The sequence below is a fragment of the Pyxicephalus adspersus genome, chromosome 1, assembly GCF_032062135.1.
Source record: "Pyxicephalus adspersus chromosome 1, UCB_Pads_2.0, whole genome shotgun sequence".
Lineage (NCBI taxonomy): Eukaryota > Metazoa > Chordata > Amphibia > Anura > Pyxicephalidae > Pyxicephalus > Pyxicephalus adspersus.
Window position 1 is genome coordinate 132,120,060 of NC_092858.1, and position 24,645 is coordinate 132,144,704.

A 24,645-nucleotide genomic window follows, 5' to 3' on the forward strand; every position below is an offset into this window, starting at 1 on the left:
CTGTAAAAGAATAAGATAGTCATCTCCAAAAGTTAATTTTATTGTGTGATATATGAAGAAATAAAAGGTATGTTTTACTTTGGACAATTAAAGAATTGTTTAATATATTAAATATATAATATATTTAATAAATATATTCAAAATACTAACGAAGTTATAGAAATAGATAAGCAGCAGGACAATGAGACCGACATATTGGCCCTGATTTATTAAAGCTCTTCAAGGCTGGGGAGGATACACTTTCATCAGTAAAGCTGGGTGATCCAGCAAACCTTAAACCGGATCTGTTCCAGGATTCCAGTTATTTGCTTGCAAATAGCAAATGACTTTAAAGAAATCCATTTCAGTTTTGCTGGATCACCTAGCTTCACTGATGAAAGTGTATCCTCTCCAGCCTTGGATAGCTTTAATAAATCAGGCCCAGTGACTTACCACCTTTTCATATTGACACTATTGGTGATGAGGCTTGTGTGGCTCTTACACTGATACAACAACACAGAGCACTGGAATGAAAGGAAGAAACCCTTTTTTAGGCAAAAATCTATCCTATTCACGTTACCATTAATTTTAAAGACTACCTCCAGTATATTAGAATACCCTTCCTTTATTGGCCTCCAATTAATTAAAAACATGTTCAGATTACATACCTTTGTTCTGCCTTTTGGCTAGTCAACTGATATCACAAGATCCTGCCTTTTCTGTTCCAGCAATGGTGGTGTGCAGTCCTCAGCACTGTAGAATCCAATCCTTGTGTTATAACTTCAGAGCAGTTCTAGGCAGAATTGTAGCTTAAGTCCAGACCCTCTCCTAAAGGGAATGTCCGTGACAGTCTAAGTTGACAAGTAAGTAAAGTGATGATGGACATTCAGCCTGGAAGACCAATGATGGCCATTGGTGGAAAAAAATATGGGCAGAGGGCAGCACCTGTAATGGTCTTTGAGCATGACCCTTCTTTGTTACAACATTCAGTCCTGTGTCTGCTAAATCTTAGGTTAATAAAGCATCAGGTACCTGGTAACTAGTGGTGGTTGGATAGTTTCAAGCACCTGACTTGATCAGAGCTGTTCAGTTCTTGATCAGAACTTGTAGCTATTCCAACCTTGTACTGTTGCTTTGAAAGTAAGCAGTACTAGTTCCCATCTGGCATTACTATACCTGTCATATGACAGGTACAGTGTGAGATGGGAGGATGACAGCTGCTGTCTCATCTGTCAGCTGTCATCTCCTGGCACCATATTGGCTGAGGACACTGCCGATTCGACTGCTGGACTTTGACAGTTGTCATCCAAACACAGTTGTCATCCTTTTAGCCAATCCAACCACCATACTATGACAAATTGGCTGAGCTTTACTATACCTGTCACTGACGGATATTGTATGGCTCATTAAAAAAAAAAAATCATCTTTGAATTTCTAAATCCAATTGGCCTTTTTGACTCATCTGCCAGATTCAATTGGGCATCTTGACTAATCTGCCACATTTGATCGAAGTTTGAATTTTATTGTTCCAGGTACCTCTACTGATAACAGAACAGAAAAAAAGTCTGGGGAAAGATTACCAAAGACAATACAGAGACGAATATATATCTATCTGTACAAGACTACTGTAAAAGCAATTATTTTGCTGCAGTGCTGATAAAGTTTTTGGACAGCACAACTTTCTGAAGAGGGATTGTTTTTAAAGGAAATCTTTATTCTTTCCAAAGCATTTGTAAAATGCATATAAAAATGATTAGCCTAATTGCAAACTAATATTGGTTTTTGCTTGTACCTAAGAATCTTTTTATTAGACTAATACTAATAATAAATATTTTACTTTAACATGTAAATTATTAGAAGGCCCATCCATGATAGTAATTGCGGAAATACAAATTGGACATTCTAATAGGAAAGTTTAGCAGTTGCTGATCACTTTCTTACGCTCTCTGTAATATTTCATAGGGAAACATGAAAAATGGGAATGGCTTTTCAATTATGTTGTGCCTGCCTCTACAAATAAATAAAAGAACATACAGACAACATGATAACATAATTAACACTCACAATATGCTGAGATAATATATACCAGAATGTTGCCATGAATTTACTACTTAACTGGTTATCTAATTCACAATTTCTGATTTCTAAGGTCCTATTTGTCTGGCATTTTCATCAGATTTGTTATACATAAGCTGTATTGCTTCCCTTCTGCTTAATTTTTTTTATTTTACTATACTAAATTTACTTCTTATAGAATATAGGAGCTGATAATTTAGATTTTACAGATCTTGGCAACTATTTTCCTATAGGTCTTTGTGTGACTTTTACTTCCTACACTAAAACAGTAATGAATGTGCAGTTATTTCTTAGCATAGTATTAGTATAGTGCTTTTGTTTAGTCTTTTTTTTTTGTTTTGCTTAATGCTTTTTTTTAAAATTAATACATGCAGTAAATGCAGTAAGATCTTACATATTTAAACATGTTGTACATTAAAATCACTTAAGGAAAAAAAAATAACCTGAAATACTGAACAGTAAACTATGTTTCAAGATGTAATTGGTTGTATATCATTGCCTATTAGTAGTCAAAGGAACTGTAATCTGTGTGACTGTAGAGATAAAGCAAAAAGTCAGTTACAATTTTGGGTATTGCCACCAAACATGAAGAGGAGTACTACATTGGCCACAAACTCTCTAGTAATGGAGAATGACTTATAATAGAAATATACTTGATGGATTGGTAGTGCCATCTGTGGGTTTGTATTGTGAGGATTCCCAATTCGATATACATCTGGTGATTGCTTATCTTGTTGATTTAGATCTTTTTCCCAGAGAGTCATTGTGGGGATTTCTTTATGTGCATATTTTGAATGTGACAAGTATAACAAGACATCATTGGGTAAGAGTGGCTTTACTTGATGATGAGTGGCTTTTTTACAAATGTTTGTGGAGTTCTTAGGCAAATTATATCTTTGATGATGATCAGATAATAATTTTACATCTTTGTCATATGGCATTCCAGTGGTACCTAGGTTGATCTGAACCAGTTATTATTATGCAGATCCCTTATAACAATTTTCATAGACGAGAAATAGTTTTTGTCATAGTTATATTAGAGTGATCAGTAACATGTTAAAACTAAACTTCCTAAATTGATAGCAGCTTTGACTGTATTTAGGTTTAAAGTCCAGAAGAATATCTTCCATTATGTCTTGAAGATTAGAATTAGGTTTGTACAAATATTTATCTTTTAAACCATAGATAAATTGGGTCTGGGACCACTAGAATTTAAAGCGGACCTAAACTCAACATTTTTACTTTACCTAAAAGGGTAGACAACCCATAAAAGTAAAGGGAAATTTTTTCTTTATTGCAACACATCAAAAAAAGGTGCAGCACTTCCCCTGTTTCTGACACAGAAACTCTATATTTGGAAAAAATGCTTTAAAAATCTTACTGAAAGTTGATATTAGGTCTATGAGTTAGATTACTTTTCCTGGGATAATGTTCTGGGTCTGTAGTTCATTTATTGGTAGTGCATTACCCTTGAAATTTAGGTTACAATAGGCTGTACTTACAACTTACAAACTTACAAACCTCTATTAAGTTACATTTGTGCCTGCAAATAGCAGATTGGATGGAGAGGGTCTCATTAGTAGTGTTGGTGTTGGAATTCGGGTTGTCCCTATATTCAACCTGAAAATGGCGGTTCGAATTTGGGCAGACCCAAAAAAGACGTAATTCGACTTTGCGAATTCATGTTTAAAAATATGTTTAAAAAAAGGCAAACTCCAGATGAACTCTCAATAGAGTTTCCCCATTGAGAGTTCATCTGAGTTCAGTTCCCACAGTCACTGGGCTGTACTTATTATTGATAAGTACACCCCGGGGAGCGTGGGAACTTGCGGTCACAGCTAATAGGAGGCACACGAGTGCTTTCAATCAGCTGTGACTGCAGATGAACTCTCAATTAAGTTTCTCCATTGAGAGTTCATCTGTAGTTCAGTTCCCACGGTCACCAGACTGATAAGTACAGCCCGATGACCGTGGAAACTTTGCGGTCACAGCTGATTGGAGGAGGCACACGAGTGCTTCCAATTAGCTGTGACTGCAGATGAACTGCTGTTCCGTATGTGTTTGTGTATGTGTTTGCCAAGGCTGCAAGAGCAATCAGGGGAGCAATTCCCTGATTGCTTTTGCCGTTCTACACAGTCACAAAAAAAACCCCGAATCCCTCCCCCATAGACTTTAATGGTGTTCAAATTCAGCATTCGATCACCCGACCAGGCTATTGAATGGAATAGCTGCCGAATCGAACAGCTGTTCGACCACCATTACTCATTAGCAAGTTGCAGAAGGCATTTGTCAAGGTGCAGACCTGTAAAAGTGGCTGTTCTTTGCCACAGGGGCTAATAATACAGTCTGTTTTGCTTGTAGGACAATAAATTCGTTAAAATATCTTGAATGCCCAATAAAGATGTGGATTTTGCACATCCCACACTGTGATACAGAACGGTGCTGTGGTGGCAACCAATGGGTGTTGCTGTTGTGTGGTTGATTCAAGAGTGTCACCAGCAAACTGTCCTGATTGAGATTTGTATAATTTAGTCAAAATAGAAACATTTGAGGGCAACAACCAGACATTAGTTATGATCTTGCCCAATAAAAATGTTGCCCAATATTTCAAACTGTTGCCAATTTGACTGCTGTAAGGCTCGAAATAAGCAGTACAGTGTGCTAATGACATTTCAGCATTTTTTAATATCCCCAGTGCAAACACAGATGAAGGATCCTCTTTGTGTCTCTGAAACTGCTAAAAATCTAGAAATTAGCTATTTGTTTTTTTGGTGACAATTTACAAGTACTATATCCCAACTGCCTACTAGACTGCAACACTAACTGATTCTAAACCTCTCTCGTTGTTTCCAAAAAAAGATATACAGTTATGGCTGTAGTACCACTTAAAAAAACTCTAAATGTTTTGATTTAGGAGAAAACACAAAGAAGCAATATTGCAAAACAATGCATCCAGCAGTTTTTCCCAGTAGTTCTGGAAAACCACATGTTTTGATTAAAAAATGTGTAGTGATTTTATCCCCATTTTCCCTTTCGTATATTCAGAATCCCTGTAGCATAGCCAAACAGATAAACTGAAAATCTTCCCAGACGTACTCATTTTGATGGCTATATAGCTAAAGCTTTCCACATTAGAATCCACAAAAACTATCCTGCAGAGATGGATGACTTTAATTTGAATTTATTACTTTTTCTATAATGTAAGCTGTTTTGCACTACGATGATATGGCATAGCTAACACAAGGCTAGTGCATTAAAGATCAGAAATAAATGTATGATTTATTAATTTAGGTTAAATAAAAACATATAACCTCAACACAAATACAGTGACCATTTCAGTAATAATAATAAATAAAACATAAGAAAGCAAACTTTAAATACCAATGGATGATAATAAAGGTATTGAACTGGAAGTATATTTCAGAAAAGTAATCAAGCGTTGAAAAACACTGGATTTAGTTGAGACAATATGACATTGTAATAAACATCTATGAATGGCATTGTTTCTTTTTCTGAAAGACATTTTATATGACCTAAAATAAATAGGCAGATTTGATGGCCAAATTGATCATTGTGCTCCTTGATCAATGGTTTTGGCAGTTACACATCATCAACAGCATGGTCACAATATTGGGGTCAAAAGCCTATGTGCATATACTTCCATTAAAAAGATTATTGTCACATGAGTAAGCTGTTTTTTTCAGTGATAAATGTTTTAAACTTTTCACTTATCATTATTAATGTAAATATAACACATGGACAGCTTGAATGCTCAGCATAATCCTTGATGTCATATTGTGGTCATCCATAGATTTTCTGACAGTCCTAATCAACAGTTAATCTATTCCAATGAAATATTAATTACTATTGACATATATTTTGGCAATGCACACACAGCAATACTATTGAAATATAGTAAGCAATTAAACTGAAATTACCTTAATGAACACAGTGAAAAATTAATACATAACAAATTACTTTTACAGTTCCTCTAAAGCACAATTAGTTGATGTAATCTTTTAAGAAAATATACATGTTAAAAAAACTTAAGGTTTTGATGTAAATTTATTCAACATGTTTTATTTATTTAGCCATTAACCTCTGTGATTCCATTTACTTGTTACCCATGTAATGAAAAGAATAGTAACGCTTTAGCATTGTCACTTTTATTTTATTTTTTATGTCATGTTGTAAATGAATACTGTTTAAGTTCTCAAAGGCTACTTCATTTTGATACAAAACAGGTTTAATGCCTACAAGAGATGCTTGTAAATAGTAACAAAATCTTTATTATATATATATATATATATATATATATATATATATATGAACACTGCACAAAATGTTGCCAAATTAAATTTCTGCTAGTAAAATCCATTAGTTTGCTGAACATTTCAGTGTATTTAACCTAATTGGTTGAAAGCATTACAGCTTTGATGAAGACCATCCAAGAACATAACATGTATCATTTTAGAAGTCTTAGATCAGTCCACTAAGGATGGTAAATCTGTCTGGGTTTGATTTGAGTTTGGTTTGTTGAAGCTGTCCTGTTGTTTGCTGAACCTGAACTTAGTACCAACCCGATTAAAGACCATATCTTGCTGATACGTTTTCCAAGTGTAATATTCAAGCTAGAAAATGGAATTGGAAACTTTCTACAATAGGGAACATGTACGGTACCAGTGTGGGTTAAAGTAACATGGTTAGCAGGTGCCTTAAAGCTGTGCATGTTTTATTTTTGAATTAATATTATTACTATTAATGATTGAAAAAACACACAGCTAGGGTTTCCTCCTAAAATTCAAACCATCTAGGAAAGGAACTGCAAGTGTGAAATTCCCCTTTCTATAAGGTGATCATACTCCTAAATAGAGGGGATTATATACTGGATAAATATTGGTAAATATGGCAGACGTTTAAGTAACAAGGAGCAGAGATATCCAGTCCTTTCCAGTGCAATGATTACAGGTGCACATTAGTACCCCTAACCTATTTTCACCAAGGTGTAAAGTGAATCAAAAGACAGTCACCTTTGAAAAAATCTTTTACTAAAAATAATAAAGAGATACCTACCATCCTTAGAAATAAAGTTTATTTATGTTTACACAAGTAAGTCCACGTGAAGCACATTGTACAATGATGTAAATCCATAGTACACTTCCATCATCTGCTTTCCAATTCAATCTTTAGGTTTTTTTTAAGGGATACAAAGGTTGCAGTAAAAGCACGGGGAATCCAAGGTGACAACATTGACCAGTAGGTCATTGACATCACCTGGAAATCTCAAAGATAATCTTTGCCACAAATTTTCACATTTAATATTGTGTTGTTACATAAAAATATAATACACTCACAATGAAAATAATACTGTCATATGCCTTACATTTGTAAAGAGAATAGTAAAGATTTACATTTTGTAAGGGTTTTTGTACCCTTGTCAAACACAGATTAGGTTCAGTTTAGAATGAACCTACTCTAATGTACCTAATTTGTCTAAAGACATCAAAGTGTCTTTAACAAACAGTATTCCAATTCTCTAACACTGCAATGCAAATATGAAAATCACTGTCTAGTAAACCGGTATATGATATCTATCAATCATTTTCTGTATTTTCTGTAGATGAAGCTTCATGATGTATCTACCATTTAAAAAAAGTGCCACATTGGACCTGATTTATTAAAGCTTTGTAGAAGCTCTCCAAGATTATTGTGAGTGAACCTGGGTGATCCAGCACACCTGGAACTGATTTAATAAAAATCGTTTGCTATTATTTGGCAAATGTTTTCAGTTATGGACCAGATCAATTCCAGGTTTGCTGTATCACCCAGATTCTCCCATGATAGTCTATCTTTTCCAGTCAAGGAAAATAAAATCTTGTGTCTGTACATAGCTTAAATCACTTCCAAGAAGAGAGAATGTCAGAGTAAGAGGGGGACAGGAGAGATGGAAGAGAGAGGGGAACAGGGGGGAAAGAGAGGTAGAGAAGAGGGAGGGAGGGAGAGTGAAAGGGGAGTTTGCGAGGAAGAAGTGAGGAAGAGAAAGGGAGGAGGAGAGGAAAGAGAGAGGGAAAATAGGAGAAGAGAACAAAGATAGAAAGATGGAGGAAAAGGGAAGAGGCAGAGAGAGTGAGGCCTATGTGGCCTTGTGAGAAATCTAAGCCTGGATGCACTGAAGAATAAAAAGCTGCATAATTCTGCGTCTTTTATGTCTGCCTAAAAATCGGTGTTTAGTTAACATGTTGTTTCGTACTGCATGGGCAAAGCAAATATTTACACTAAGTGCAATTGAGTTTTAAAATCACAGTTATAAATCAATGAACTATAAACTGCATTTAATGTTTACTATAACATGATACAAACAGCATATTTTGTAATATGCTATAATTTTTTTAGGTTATGTACTATGAACTTTAAACATCTTTTTTTGTCTGAGAAATGATAACTGTAAAAAAGTGTTTACACAGCCTGAGAGATCATATGTTTATAAATTATGATTTTATTGTGCTAAAATAGGATTCACCATTACAACTACACTTTATGTGTACACTTTACAAATTTTGTGTCAACTAGAATTCAGTTTTAAGTAGAAAAACTTATTTGAATTACAGATATCATATAAACAGTTAACCCTATTTAAATCTAATGGGGTATAAAGGAACTGAACTTGTTACTTTCCCCTAAATAGGCAAAGCACAGGTTTCATTGAAAAACAAACAGGTTTCTCAAGAATTTTATATTATGCGTAATTTAGCACCACTCATTTAAAATGGTATACTGTTCAAAATATTTCGGTTATTGCAGCTCACCAGGCCTCAGATGTAAAATCAGTTTTTTTCAGGCTTATTTTCCATTTTCACCAGGGGATCCTGCCAGTGACACATTTTCTATCATATGGTGACAATGCTTTTACCCATTGTACTGTATCAAGGGCGGGGTTGAGGTATGGACAGATGATTTCGTTGTATTGGATATTTCAGCTGGAAAGGGGTGAAAAATAGCAGTATCTGCAACAAGCGGTAATGATGTAGTTTACAGTTTATGTAGGGATGCACTTTGGCTTTTTTCCCTTTTATACCACAGAACCCTGTCCTTATTATTATTATTATTATTATTATTATACAGGATTTATATAGCGCCAACATATTACGCAGCGCTGTACATTAAATAGGGATTGCAAATGACAGACTAATACAGACAGTGATACAGGAGGAGAGGACCCTGCCCCAAAGAGCTTACAATCTGTCCTGCCACTGACTGCATCTGTGGAGGAGCAGCATTGTCATCCGAGTACCAAAATATGTTGAAAGTACAGAAAATGCTCCGAAATTAATAATTGTAATATTAAAAAGGGCTATGTATATTTTGTGGTTTTTAGGAATGTGTCCAGATCTTTTTTTTAATCTCCTAAACTGGATATAGCTGTTTCCTGAGAAAGTCTATTCCACATTTCCTAAAGTGACCCTGCAGTAACCTGAATAACTTTGCAGCAGGTACTCTCTATGGACAATTATTATATTTATACATAGTAACAATATTCTATCCTAAACACCCCAACTTTAGGGAGAATAAATTATTTTGAGTTAATCTTTTCTCATAGCTGGACTCATCCATGTCTCTTGGCAGTTTAGTTGTCCTTCTCTGCATTCAAGAAAGTACACTTCTGAGCAGCTGGCAAGCTGCCTGTTACACATAGCTGGCCACTTACATTCTGTGATCCCCAGTTTCTCTGGAACAGAGGTATGTTGGCAACTGGAAATGTGAAAACCAGTAGAAAACTCCCTATGCCCCCCCCCCCCCCCCATTAAAATGTTATACCCATCATATCATGGTATCCTGTCACACATAGCAATCCCCTTACTCTATATGAACTTCAATGTACAAAAAGGGAAATGTGACTGCAAGTTCAGGACTCTTGTGGCCAACTCCCCTTATATTTTCATCAATACGGCGCCATCACAAGATACAAAAAACTATAAATGTCATACTGGGCTACCCTGTCAAAGGTAGCTGGCCATTTACCTTCCGTGAACCCCAATATCTCTTTAACAGTAGAGAAAGGGAAATGTAGGATAAGTGGGGGACTCTTGTGGCTTACCCCCCACACTAAAATTTCATCACTCCTATCATACCATGGTTACATATAAATATCCGCCTATGTTCTTTGAAACACAATTTCTCCTGAAAGGGGAGCTGTAGGTATAATCAAATGTAGGATAATTGGGGGACTCTTGTGGCCAACCCCCCGTAACATTTTATTGCTGCAGTGTCATCACATCACAGAAAAACTATAACTATCATACTGTGCTACCCTGTCACACATATATGGCCACATACCTTCTGCGAATCCTAATTTCTCAGGAACAGGGAGATGTAGGGCATTGAAGATGTAGAAGGACATGTACCCCTTGGTTATCCGACACATGAGTTGCTTTTCTCTGGAAGTATCCAGAAATTGAAGAAATGCAGAAATTCTTGATTTGTCATATTTTATTTGGTGCATATTACGGTAACTAGAAACATTTAAATTTAATTGAATTTTAAATGAAAACAAACATCTTTAATGTTTATTTGCATTGTGGTCCACAAGTTTTATCCCAATGTCAACAGCGGCCCCGGATGAAAAAAGGTTGGGCACCACTGGCCTACTTGATCAGACCTGACTTTTTGACTGTTAAAATATTAGTAAATTCTGTAGTTTAAAGAAGTTAGCTGCCCAGTGATCATATTATTGTCTGAATAACAGTACAGACTTTACTGTTAGGGCTTACATTCACTCTAATGTTGACCATTACAGATTTGGCAATTCCCTGATTCTTTTGGTGGTCAAAAGTGCTTGTTATCTCTTGAGAATGAACTTTATTATAATGTGATGGTTACAGGTAATTCATACGGTATTGCTTTTATCAGTACCCTGGTTTAAATTTCACTGGGTTTACTTCCAATCTGCATTCATGTTTTTAAAAAGATTGGTATATGTAATGCTCAAATCCAGCCTAAATGCTTACACCACTTTGGATAATGAAGGTAAGGTTTGAAGATTTTGCTGTAAAAGCTTCACTGATGAAAATGTATCCTCTCAAGCCTTGGAGAGCTTTAATTAATCAGGCCCATCGCCTGACTCTGCTGTCTCATGCCAGGTCCTGAGAATGTGGAACTTGCTGCATCCAGGGAAATGTGATGTGGGTATCCCAGAAGGCTGCAGAAAAAGAAGGGATGGTTAGCAAAAAAAAATTATAATAATATTTTATACTATTTAGACTAAGAGGTCTGCTTCAATGCACATTATAATCACTGCATATTAAAGTTGCATATGTAACAAAATGTAATGATAGGCTACTGTAAAAGAAAAATGAAAATTTAAATTTTATGTGTGCTGAGCATTATATAATGCTGTATTTGTTATTCTTGATTTTAGTGTGCCCTTAATAACAGTTGCCTTCCCACACAGAATTAATCTACATGGAGCATAGCACATCATGATATAAATCTACTTTCTTTAGAAATATTTTTCAAAGTATGAAATGAATTAATCCACAGGCAGGAAATTCTACAGTTTGTATGCAAAGAAATTATTCAATACAGTATATCTGACTGCCATGCCTTCCTTTTTCTTACCCTGGATGTCTAGTTGATGACAAGCAGAATTTATGCAATATGATGCTGCCTTTCACATACCTGTCTCTAATGCAGCCTGATGGAATGAAAACACTGCTGTCTTTAGGTGTATTCAGTTAAGCATTTCTATCTGAACTAAATATTTCTAACTGGAAACTAAATGGACTTAGCTGCATTGACAGAAAAATGTTGTAAGATTGTCAGTATTTGAGATTGTTTCAGAATCATTTATATGTCAGAGCCTCGGAAAAAAAACCCAAAACAATGAATCTTAATGAAAGAATTTTTACATTTGAATGCACATGTATTTTTATAATATATGTATGGATGCCTGTTTCAATTGTATACGAATAACAATGTATGAAAACATGTTTATATATGTTTTTATATATGTATTATAACGTGTATTTGTGTACCTCTTTTGTGTGTATATAGGCAATAGTTGTGACTATAATAAAGTAATTCCCAGAAGTATTTGCTGCTGAATCAGTGTAATCAAAACTACGGATGCCGTAGATCAGTGCTCTGGCACACAAGTGTGCTGTGAGAGATTTTCAGGTGTACCGTGGGAAATTATCCAATTACTATTGTCGAGTGTCTGTGCTGTAGTGACTGGCAAAGTAATGTAATACTCTTCCATGTCATTGGGTGGCAGTAGATAGCTTAATTGCCTTGTTTATTCTTAGAGACAAAGGAATTAGCTACAGAGTGTCATTTTGTAACATTTTTGATTTGTGGTGTGCCGCAGGATTTTTTCAATGTAAAAAATGTGCCGTGGCTCAAAAAAGGTTGAAAAACTGCTGTAGATAATAGATGGCAGACAGACATTAGTAAATGGAATGACTGCAAAGCAAACCTTCCGTACTATTTCTTCGTATCTTTCAAGCATGCGTGACCATATGTACAACCCTCTGAAGATCAATGCTATACAGAGGTGCAATAGACTGTTTGCTTATTAAATGTGTCAGTTATAATTGCTTTAAATGTGGATGTCAAGTTTGCAAAACTTAGTAGACATTCCATTCCCCCTGCTAAGAATTAGATAAAAATCAATGTAATGTAATGTAGTTTAATATCTACATACATCACTTTACAGAGATCCTGTGCCACTACCACAACCTATTTTATCAGTCTTTTAAAGGTGAATGAAACCTAAACATGGGTCACTTGTGGGTCATACAATATATACATGGCACATTCCATTTTTTGAATACCCATATTTGAACATCAATTAGGGCACTTTAATGGCATATCTTCGCTACATCAACACATTAAAAATAATTAGTACATGTCCACAACTACTTACATTTTTTTTGTTATAAAAAAATTATAATTTAATTTCCACCCCTTGAACAAGAGACAAAAAAAACTTTTGTACATGGTTCTGTCCCGGTAACTTTGTAACTGACATGTTAACGCACCATCTAATTACGCTTGATCAGGAGTAATTAAAGGAGAACATCACGCCATCTATATCCCATGTATAGTAAAACAATATAGATTATTCACTAAAGAAAATAACACACAACAAACACTTACTCATATATTTAAATGCTCACAAAAAATTATGAATCAGATAATCAGCAAAACGCGTTTAGTTACAGTGTTTACTCAAAAGACAGAACCTACTCACAAAAGATTATTTTTGTCTCTTTTCCAATGGATGGAATTGAATTATATTTTTATAAAAAATGTTTTAGGTTGTTTTGGCTACATGTTGATTAGCCTTTTAAAGGTAATAGATTTTCAATAAAATGAAAAAAGCACATTTACCATTTTGTTACTGGTGTTTAATGTAGCTGATCATTTAAAAATCATTTATTTATTATAAAAATTAGAGATTGTTTATAATCATATTATTGATTTCCCTGGAATTAATGACAAGAATTGCTATTCCTATAAAATCTAACTTAGGACACCTCAGGTTGAAACACAATGGAGGAGGATTACTAAAAGAGTCAGGGTTGTTAAATTGCCAAGTTAGAGTATTTTTACTTGGCAAACTTAAAGACTGAAAAACTTAAAGAATTATTCTATCCTCCATTTTTTACATGTGGAAGCAACCTTGGCCCTGAAGCACTTGGGAGGTAATTTATTGTTCAGACTCTAAGTCATATTTCTGTGAAGGGCAAAGGAACTCAAACTATAATGCTGAAATCTAGGTGTTGATCTCATCACTGTATTTCAGTGAATTAGAAATGTATGTTATACTGTTATTTAATAATGTAACAATATCAATATATATACATGTCCTTCAAGTTTATATATGCTGCAAACCTGATCATACAGTATATGCAAGCTGATTCATACTTCACTAGAGTAATCCATTTGATCAGCTGGTAAAATACATTTTTGGGGCTGAAGTTGAAGAAATCCTCTTAACCATTCTCAACAAAGTGTTGGGAAAAAGCCAAACCCTTAATCATTTAAGTTGGCGTCATATTCTTGTTATTTGCATATTTTACTTGGTACAAGTTGGCTTAAAAGCTCGGCTTTATTTGTAGTGCAGAAGATTTAAACTTGGCATAAATTTGAATGATTGAGATTGGTATGGCATATTTAGGAGCTCAGGAAAATCTTCTGATTTGAAAATATAAAATATTTTTTTTTAGAAAGCAATGCACACAGGCAGAGCTGTGAAATAGACCTTTTTTTGACTATTTCCTAATTGTTAGTTTGGCAAACAATATTTTAACAGTTGAAAGTGCATTGAGCAATGTCCAAACTGACATCTTACAAAGTTAAAAAAAAGACAAACAACTTCAGTCCCTGTTTAATATGTAAAGCAGTCACACAGAAGGGGATATGAGATAACAGTTCTATTTCAATTAGTTGTGGATGACTGCATTGTTTTCAAAGGAATTTGCATCAGTACATTTTTCAATTGCAAAATACCCTCAGCTATTAAATTGAACTGAGCAAAGTACAGGTGGCTGGCAAACATGTTTAATTTTTTAGTTTACGAAGCTAAGAGCAAAACTAAGAGCAAAATGTATTTTGGGGGTTGCAGAAAAGTAAAGTGTGTGGGGAATTTTATAGCACTGTGACCATAGCCCAGAACTTCTAGTATTATTTTTTCACATATTTAAATTCTTATTTAAATACATACTTATTTAAACTCCCCAACATACGATATGTTTTCTAAAATCAGCAAACATGTAAAATAAATTGATAAGTTGTCATTTTTTTAATGCAGTTAATTAATTGTTTTGTGTTTTAGTGTACAAAATACAATGTTACTCTTATTTTCTTTAAAATTTTAAACAGAGAACTGTATCAAGCGAATAAATCCCATGAAAAAACTAGGATACTTAAAATTGTCCATAGATGACATGAAACCACTGCAGCTAATCAGTTTGGACTTAACTAAAAACAATAACCTTGGATGTTTTTTTTATCCAGTGCAAAACCTGCTACAGGTTAGTATATATAGTATATAGATAGTATATAGTAGGTCAGGTTGAAAAAAGACATAAGTCCATCAAATTCAACCACTAGGGAAATAAATATATCCCAGATAAAAAACCCTATGGACATAGTTGGTCACACAGAGGAAGGAAAAAAACCCCTGGTGCAATTTGCTTCAACGGGGAAAAAAATTCCTTCCTGATTCCATAAGACAATCGGATGTTACCTGGATCAACAGTCACTGTTATCTTTACTTTAAAGCCTTATTACCCCGTTATATTCTGTGCTTCTAGAAAACCATCCAGCTTTTTCTTAAAGAAATCTATAGTAGTTGCTTAAACTACTTACTGAGGGAGCCGATTCCACATTTTCACAGACCTTACAGTGAAGAATCCCTTCCTTATCCGGAGCCTAAACTTCTTTTCCTCTAGACGCAAAGAGTGCCATCTTGTGCTGTGTAATGATCTCAAAGTGAATAATTGTAAAGAGAGTTCTTTATATGGACTATTTACTTATACATGATCATTTACATACACATGCATTTGTATACGCAATATTTGCGTATACATGTGTGGATGAGGCACAGAGGGTTTTTTTCAAAGTATTTTATTTTTGTAACACTTTTTCTTAATAAACTTCATTGCTTAGTAAGTGGGCTAACAAGTCCCCTATTTGATAGCTTAGGGGAGGTGCAAGTTTTATGTAAATGAGACATTCTAAGCGTCTTTTGACCCTGTTGCCTTCCCTGTCCTCTATGCAATCAGATGGAGCAAAAAAAAACAGCTCAAAGTTTAACAGTTCTGAAACCAGAAGAACTTATATTTAATCATTACACCGGCTAACTCCACAGAGATTTAAAAAAAAATCTTTAATTCTCCCTCAGCTGTTCTGAATAGTTTTTGTGGGTCCTGGGTGGTAGCAGCTTCAGATGAGCCCAGAAATTGTATGGTGTTTTGCAAATTAGTGTGTAGTAGAAGTGATCCACTAGCTTTACAGCTGCCCAAAATATTTTTTCAACAAAGGTAGGATGTGTCAGTACTGTTGAAGACTAACTAGCACTTTGCTAAAATTAATAGGAATAGCTGTGTCCTTGTCTACCCTTAATTTTAATACATACGGGCACCAAACTGGTAAAGAAAAGTGGAAAACATGATAAATATTTCCTCCATTTAATTGTATATATCCAAATATTTAATCTGTATAACTATTGTCCCTTTATTAGTTCAGACCTTTACAATTAGCAAAAAACTAAAAAATTGTCTTTTGGTATTTTGCATATTTTATATGCCTAAATATCAGAATTCACATTTAAGCAACATAGGTTTAGCAATACTTTAGTAAATAGTTATCCGTTAAGTGATTAGAAAGTCTAGTGGTGGTGAACATTTTACTAAAAAAGCAGCAGGAGTTGGCATTGAGCCGGGGTACAAAGGTAAATTATTAGGACACTGGCGAACCAAGACCTAAACCAAACCAGTTCTATTACAGTTATAAGTAGGAGGTAGCAAGAGGTTACAAAAGCAGAAGCTTGCAAACTCAAAATGGGTACAGGAATAGCATGATAATAAAGGGACAAAAACACAGTTCACTGAACGGGCAACTTCAAAAAACCAAGCTTATCTAGACTTTATATGTATTCATAGTAAAACACTATATAAAATTGTTAAAAATGTGTAAAAGAATGTTCATTTACATATTATTGACCCAAAATAAGCACTTTTAAAATATTAAAGCAAATCTGCATATCTAGCAACTTTACGGCATTGCCGAACCTACTTCTACAAGAGAAAATTGTCTCTTTCCAATGTGCTATAGTCCCAACTGATTTTACATTCAGTGGGTCTCATTTCATATATTCATTTTAGATCGGCACACTCTGCCTAGTAGAATCACGTTTAATTATAGATGTTTAAAACTTGCCTTTTCCACCATAATTTATCACAGTGGCACCAGGGGCCAGATTTTTATTTTTTTCTGGGCCCTTCCATCCCGACAGCAAAAAAGATACAATACTAAAGCTACCACAAAGTGCTTGCCGGTCAAATATTGCTACCTGCACCCCATTTCTAAACCATAAAGGAGAAACTACATTTACCATGGAATGCATCCTATGAAATATAGCTGCTGCTAACCTTTACATACTACTAACTCTGCTAAGGATAATTCCAGAGAAATGCCGGCCCCCATTACCATGACATCCTAGGTTGGCCTTATGAGAAATCAGGCCATAGTGGGACCTAAAATTGATATTCTAGTAATCTAGAAATGAAGGTACTGAAAGACAACGTAATGCTTTAGTTACCCATGGTATTTATGTAACCTGTGTATTTCTTGTTGCTGTCAGATTCTTTTTTAACTAATACCTGGGCTTGTTTTTCTGTTACACATATTTGTATTATTAAAAGAAAAAAACAGTAAATAAAATAATACAAACTGCTGTTAAGATTGCACTTTTAATATTTATTGGTGGATAAGAGAAAAAAAAAGTTTATGAGCTCAACTAGGTTGCTCACTTCTGAACATAGAAACTGAAGATCTCAGTTTACTCATTCATTTAACAAAGGCTATTGAGTGCAGAACTCAAGGGAGAAAAGGAGCAATGCCTAAAAATAAATAAAGAAAAATAAAATGAAAAGGCTGCAGATGCCTGAAATGTATTGACTCTCTGTATGTTTTAGGAATATAAAGAAGAAAAATAGCATTGTTAATAAAGATTGTCTTCATTATAAATCTTTTGGATTCAGGCCTTGCTTCTTCACTTTCAACTAGTGCATCTATTGCTCTTTGATTAATGCAGGTGTAGAGAATAGTTTTAGATTGCTATTATTTTCTCTTTTCTTACATTTTTTATAAACACTGTACAGATGGCTAAAGTGTCTGAATATTTTGACAACTTTTACAGTGTGCCTTGAATCATCAACTCTTGTGAACATTTTTCTTTTGTTCATAAAAAGTTCTACATTTTCTTTAAAATCTTTGCCATTTTTGATATTTTTTTTACACAGAGCATTTACTAAATATACTAAAGAACAAAATATCATTTCACATCTTCTTGGTAATAAAACACATTTTTTACATCAATCCCTTTTAATCACCTTTTATTTTAGAAATTATACATACAATGTAACACATTGTTACATTTTGTATCCCAGCTTTTTTCTTCCACTTTTTGCCATTCTTTTAAAGCAAGTACTGTATTTGAATTATCTTTTTTCCTTTTTTATTCTTCTTACCATAACCTTTAGGAGCCAACACAAAGAAACAAGCTGATGATATAGCCAATAATGATCGTGGTGAAGATGAAGGTATTTTTTATATTCACAATTAATGTGATGCATGTTTTTTTTTCCTAAAACCTAGTTTTTTTTCTCCTTTACCTTTTTTTTCTTGAGTCTTACCTATTTTTTTACCTTTGACAAAAAAAATCCTTTTCATTTGAAAATGATTATTTTCTATGAAATTTGAAATGTGTGATTGCATTTATAGCCTTTTTTACCTTTTAAATGCATGAATAAAAATTGTGGCACAGTCAATCCTAGGTAGTACTTCACAAAATGGAGTTCCATAACCTGTAAATATTTTTGGTAATAGTACGGTAAATATTGATTCTATGATTTTTCAAAATTGAAAGAGTTCTCCCACCTTTATTTCTAAAGAAATGATTTTTCATTATCGTCAGAAAACGGTCAAATGTGAACCTCTGTCATAACATCACTAGACTACACCCTTTGGGTCTGAATACTAACAAAATCTATACTCAAAAAACTATGTGAATCTTCACTTCTGCACACTGCAAATTACTGATCACTTTGAATATTTCATTATGAAATTCAATAAAAAAGCCAGAATTTGCTCTTTACAGTATTGGGTAACTAAAGTGAGTAACAGCGGTGTGTGGTATTCCAGTTACGTGTGTGGTATTCTATGTAAGCCCAATACAATGGTTTTTGCAAGTGGTATTGAACAGTTTTTGCCGTATGTTTTTTGGGACATTATGCGTCTTTCGCGCCACCTGCAAATATTTAAAAATGCTTGTGCTTGTTTTTAAGGCATTTTCAGGCATTTTGTATGCCTATAACTTTTCCAGACTTGAAAAAAAACTGCACGGGGTAGCTGAAATATTAAAACCAGTCCCGATTTGAACCTTCATATATAAGAAATTACTATCTATACTTTACTATCCATCCATCCTCTACTATCCATAAAAGTTCTTCCGGATCTGACTTGCAAAAGAAGGAACAAAAAAATGTATCTCACTTCACTTTGGCAAAAGCAGACCCCCTACCTCTCCTGAGTGGTTGAAGAGGCCATTGTTGGAAGGGGAGAACCTCATTCCTACAAGGTAACCCCAATGGTTTGGGGTCTGCAGGTGGGAAGCTTATTACTTTTTATTGGAATTTGTAGTCCACCTTTATTAAGAGGGCCTCCAAGTATCCACTACCTCGCCCTGGGGAAGGAATAAAGGGGTACATAGCCTGGACTAAATTGGCTGAACAGATGTAAACAATTCAGGAGACCTACATAGCCTGGAAAAGCTTTTGTCAATGTGATGCAGAGACAGCCGACACTGGATTGATCCTTGTGGATCTGATATTTAGATCATGCAAAGCTATCTATTAGTTTAAAAAGAATATGAAAGACCTTTCTTTCTATTTGTGTGTCCTTCCCTGTGTACTTATTTCCAAGGATGAAGAAAAAGGGGGCCTCCTTTTTACTAATGGGAATTACAGATTCCAATAGGCTCCTCACCTCAAAAAAAAACAAAAAACAAGTTTTTGCTTGAAACTCCCAATTACCTAGACATGGGCAGTAGTAGGAACCCAAGAGCAGTAAAATAAATTTAAGTTTTGATATATCCATGTAATTTAAAAATAATTTTTAACACATGATATTTCAGATACAAAAGTTTTAGTTTAGTAATTTCCTACTAAAGGGTTGATAAGTTTGTCTCCTAAGGCTCCTTTCTAAATTACATGCTTACTTACTACTGTTAGCTGAACCCTGTGTCCCCTCTTAAACTGCTTTTCTGTCAACTACAAATTTTCACAACTCCCTTGTCAATCTGTAGAGAGTGTGATTTTGGTTCCTCTCCCAAAGGAGAAAAAGCAAGCTAGCAGCCACATGGAACTTGACGCAAAAAATGTGAAAATACCTATTTTATTAAAAATATATCGAAAAATGTTAAGCCCCTCCCTTTCTGTCTTTACTATTGTAGCAGTAAAGACTGAAAGGGAGCGCAGAACCTCCTGCTTCGGGCTGCTCCTTCTGAGCATGGCCTAAATTGGGCATGTACAGAAGGGGCTTTCCTGCCATTCTCACAGTGAATTATAAATAATGTTCCCTTGCTTCCATTCATTTTTTTTTTTTTACTTTACACTCAACATTGCTTGTCAGTCCACCATGTCAGTCCACTCACTGACTTTAAAATGTATCAGTTCCAGTTTCAACATATATTGTTATGCTCTTTAGAACATCTGGATATCCTAAGTGCCACACCATCATCCATCCTGTGGTTCTTAGGTTTGAAAGTTGCTTATCTGGGGCCTCTAAATAGCAGAACAGACAGATAGTTTAGTGGTAAAATCTTCAATATGTAAACTTTATTTCAACTTTGCCAACATGGATTGATCTTTAGTGTTGAGAAAAGTTTTTTTTTTTTATTCTTGTGTATGTTCAAATTTCAAAGGTTTTACTGTGTCAAGAAAATAGACTGGAGAAAGTAATTCTCATTTGATCATTTTGATCTATAGAAAAAAAAAATAGTTGGCTTCAAAATGAAGGCTTTTTCCTTACACATACGAAATCAAAAGAGTTTTAAAGCTTTCATTAACAGAATGGATTGTACATTGGTTTGCTATTGTGTCTCTTGTTGTTAAAGAGAATATTTTGCCCATTTAACAGTATGAAGTAATATTTCCAATTACATCATAAAATGTATTTTTATGGTATTTATTTTATATAAACCAATCAATACTAAACTTATTTATAAATAACAAGCAAGATTTAAGCATTATGCAACATAATACTATACATTTTCCCCATACCACCTTAACAGCACAAAACTTTTTCTATGTGGAATCTTTTAGTAGTTTAAATTCTTTAAAATTATGTAAATCCCAAAATACTTTGCTCAGCTTTAAATGTAGACCTACTTTAAAATATGACTGTGCAACAATGTGCCGCCTTAAAATATATTTGCTGATTGTTGCAGTTTTAGAAATCATAATTTTAGTGCAATTGCAATGTAATGCATGTTCAATAGGTTTTTACAATATGTTTAATCTATATGGTTTAAAGCACAGCTATTATGCTTTCCTATGTAAACCGGGTTAGTTACATATTCAAAATGTCACAGGCATAACCCTTTTCATTTTAGCGTTGCATTAGACTGTAATTTATTTAAGCCATACTCCAGAGCTAATGTAATATGTAGCTTAATACTACAGCAGCAAAGAAAACTGCTGTGAAAGTAGATTAACTTTATTGCCTTTTGACATAGTATAATTTTGTGTATAAAAGTGAATGCGCTTCTAGTTCTACTTCTTCGCACACTCTAAAGTTTTCAAATATCACACATAACATTTTCCTTCCTAATGCTTGATATTAGTGTTTAAGTAAAATATGTCTAAAACACAAATACAAAGAAAATGAAGCAAATATTAAAAAGCTCAGCACCAACGTAGGACTGTATTTAAAATGGCAGTGAGAAGAGTAGTTCCAGGGTGTCTCTTATTTGGTGTCATCTCACTAGCCTATACTACTGCACTGGTTCCTGAAGAACTAGTGTTTGCACATTTTATCATGGACGTTCCTGAATTGGCCACTGCTGCCCCTATTGATTCTCTAAGGGCCTCCATGAGCGAGATGCTACATGTAACGCTAGCTGCTCCTCAACCTTACCACCGCAGTTCATTCTGTTTTCAGCCATGTTACTATAATTTTAAAATTGAATTGTTTTATAGATATCTATGTCTATATATATAGACATAGATATTATAACTGTCACCTTCTTTGAAAAAAATATTGATTAATTGATTCCTCCAGTCATTTTCCAGAGTACATTACAAGATAAAGTATATTTTATTGGTTATTATGACAAAATATATTCTGTTGTCCAAATTTTTATGTACAAAGGTTGAATTTTCAGGGACACAAATGCATAGGCAGACATTCTAAAAATAATTCCTTAAAACCCTTATATAGCCAACAATTTATATACAATGGATTTCTATACCAGAGAGATGGTCATGCAATGTATTTAAATTAGGGTCGGTATATAACTACTGGTTGGTCCAATTTAGTGTGTACTTTTTGGAATTTATATTAGAATTCATTTGTTTAAATTAGTGGCAGGACTTTTCTAAATGTGACTTGACACCCAATTAAACCCTTGTAATTTATTAATGTGATGCACCCAGGCTGCAGAGGGTAATAAATCAGATTTTCTTATTAGAGTTTGCACTTAATTGGAATGTGTAGCATCAATGGTTGAAAAACCCTGGTCATTCAGCAATCTGGAGTGTATTTCACACAAAGTCTTAGTGACTTTGCAATCCTTTATACAGAGGAACTAAGCAGTTGGGCTGCAGTGCTTATGCACTAACAAATAACATGCTAATAGAATGGGAAAGCAGAGTGCAATACACAAAATTTTTGAAAAAGTTGTAAAATTTCAAGACTGAGTGGGGTAAAATACAAACCAGTAGGTAGATAAAACGGTTCCTGCAAATGTATTTCATATGCATATTCGATTGTCTTCTTGGAGTTCCACTTTAACTTAGTAAATACATGTTGTATAATATTAGAAACAACCTTAAAATCGAAGATATTTCCACTAATTTAAATTTAAGCTTGAAGATCACAGTATATAAATATACTTATTTTTTTTCTTCAGTTATCATTTTTATTATGCCGTAAAGTTTTACAAGATTTCTAACCAACAGAAAGCCAAGATGTAAAAATATATATAAATAGAGCTGCAAAGAGTATTGAGGGCCAACACTGGGGAAGTCCTACATTTGCATACAGGATTTTTGTATTAATAATGCAAGCTCTAAGGCCATTAAAACTAATTCTGTACATTCAAAGTGACATTTTTTGTGGTAATAATAACAGAGAAAAAGCCATAATATTATAAATGTTAGGAAGCTTTTGACCTCTTATGTGCTTAAATTTGAACTACAGTCCCACTTTTAACAAGGGCAATTCATGCAGGTGGCTATTGCAGAAAGTAACAGGTGATGTCCCTTCTGCAAAAGCTGCTTTTACCTGTCTGTTTGCCAGCCAGATGTAAAATTTTTATGCTTGTGCACCTGAGCAAGTTATGTCATTGAGGCATTGCCAATCAAGATGTCTGAAGATCGTTTTCAAGAAGTAATGAACAAAGAAGGTGGTGGCGCCCTGCAATGGAACAGGGACAGGTGAGTAATTGCAGGTTTAATTCTAAATATATATCCCATATACCACTGTTAACATAACACATACACAGGTGAATATTTAACCTTTCAGCACAGAGATACAGTTGTATCAGAAAGGGGTATAGAAATATGACACTTATTTTCAAGAAAATTAGGCAGGTTTAGGTCCACTTACAGATTTTTGGAACTTTGGAACAAAGTTAACTCACAGTGAGGATTTTATATAGTAACTGACACCACATTGCTCCATATTATGTTGAGACAAACATTAAAATAATGTACTTGTTCCGACTTGCATTCAAATTCAACCAACAACAAACCTTTAGTCCCTACCTTGTAGATAACCCGGGGACTACCTGTATATAAACCAACTTCTACTCTGTATGATCTAACTTTTTTATTAGAAGTTCAGTTTTTTTAAGCATTATTAGGCAGTGTTTTTTTACAGTGGAAGTAGATTTTGGCAATATAGGCAAAGCTTGAATCTAACTGAAAGGATCTGACTATGCTTCCAATAAACGGGAATGTTTCCTAATAATAAAATAAATGTATGCTCATGCTTTCACTGATCAGTACCATATTTCAGAATCTTCTCCACAATGAGGCCTGCGAAACAATAATATATGGTAAAATGTTCATGAACTGAAAGGACTACCTTGTCACGATTGGGAAGAAAGAGATTACCACTTGGTTTTTAGATTTTCCACTAAATTTGACCCCCTAAGCTTCCAATTATTTATTAAACATGTTCCTCCTATACGAACACTCATACAGCCTCTAAAATACAATAAAGTAGCTGCTGAATCTTCAGTTTGGACTTTGTACGATTTTAGTTTTACTAAGAAATTATACAATGTATTTAGTAACTGGATTAATAGATATAAACGAAAATATAAAATGGCGAATGCTTGAACAAAAAAACAAGCCTAGCTATTCCAAATTAAATGTGTTTGCATCTGTGAAATGTTTTCAGGTCACACTTGATGTTTCACTAGTAAATGGGATTTCTAAGTATAGCTCTTTAATAGGGCAGTGCCTTCTTTGTATGTAAATAGGTTGCAGCTGTATCTTTATTCAGCTGATGAATATTAAATCTTTTGTTTCAGTCTATTTTTAAAGCATGTATAGATTTCATGACAATTCATACATA

The 24,645-nt window shown here is 34.2% G+C and overlaps 1 protein-coding gene across 3 annotated transcripts in view; it reads left to right on the forward strand.

Annotated features, from left to right (window-relative positions):
* NLGN4X (neuroligin 4 X-linked) overlaps positions 1-24,645 on the forward strand; it is a 158,806-nt gene that overhangs the window by 76,806 nt on the left and 57,355 nt on the right. For 2 of the 3 annotated variants that reach the window (XM_072427433.1, XM_072427442.1), the window contains exon 3: positions 18,324-18,383. The exons of the other annotated variant lie outside the window; for it this stretch is intronic. In XM_072427433.1, coding sequence (XP_072283534.1) covers positions 18,324-18,383 — 60 coding nt within the window. The remainder of the gene's footprint in view (positions 1-18,323; positions 18,384-24,645) is intronic. 3 annotated transcript variants of the gene reach the window in all.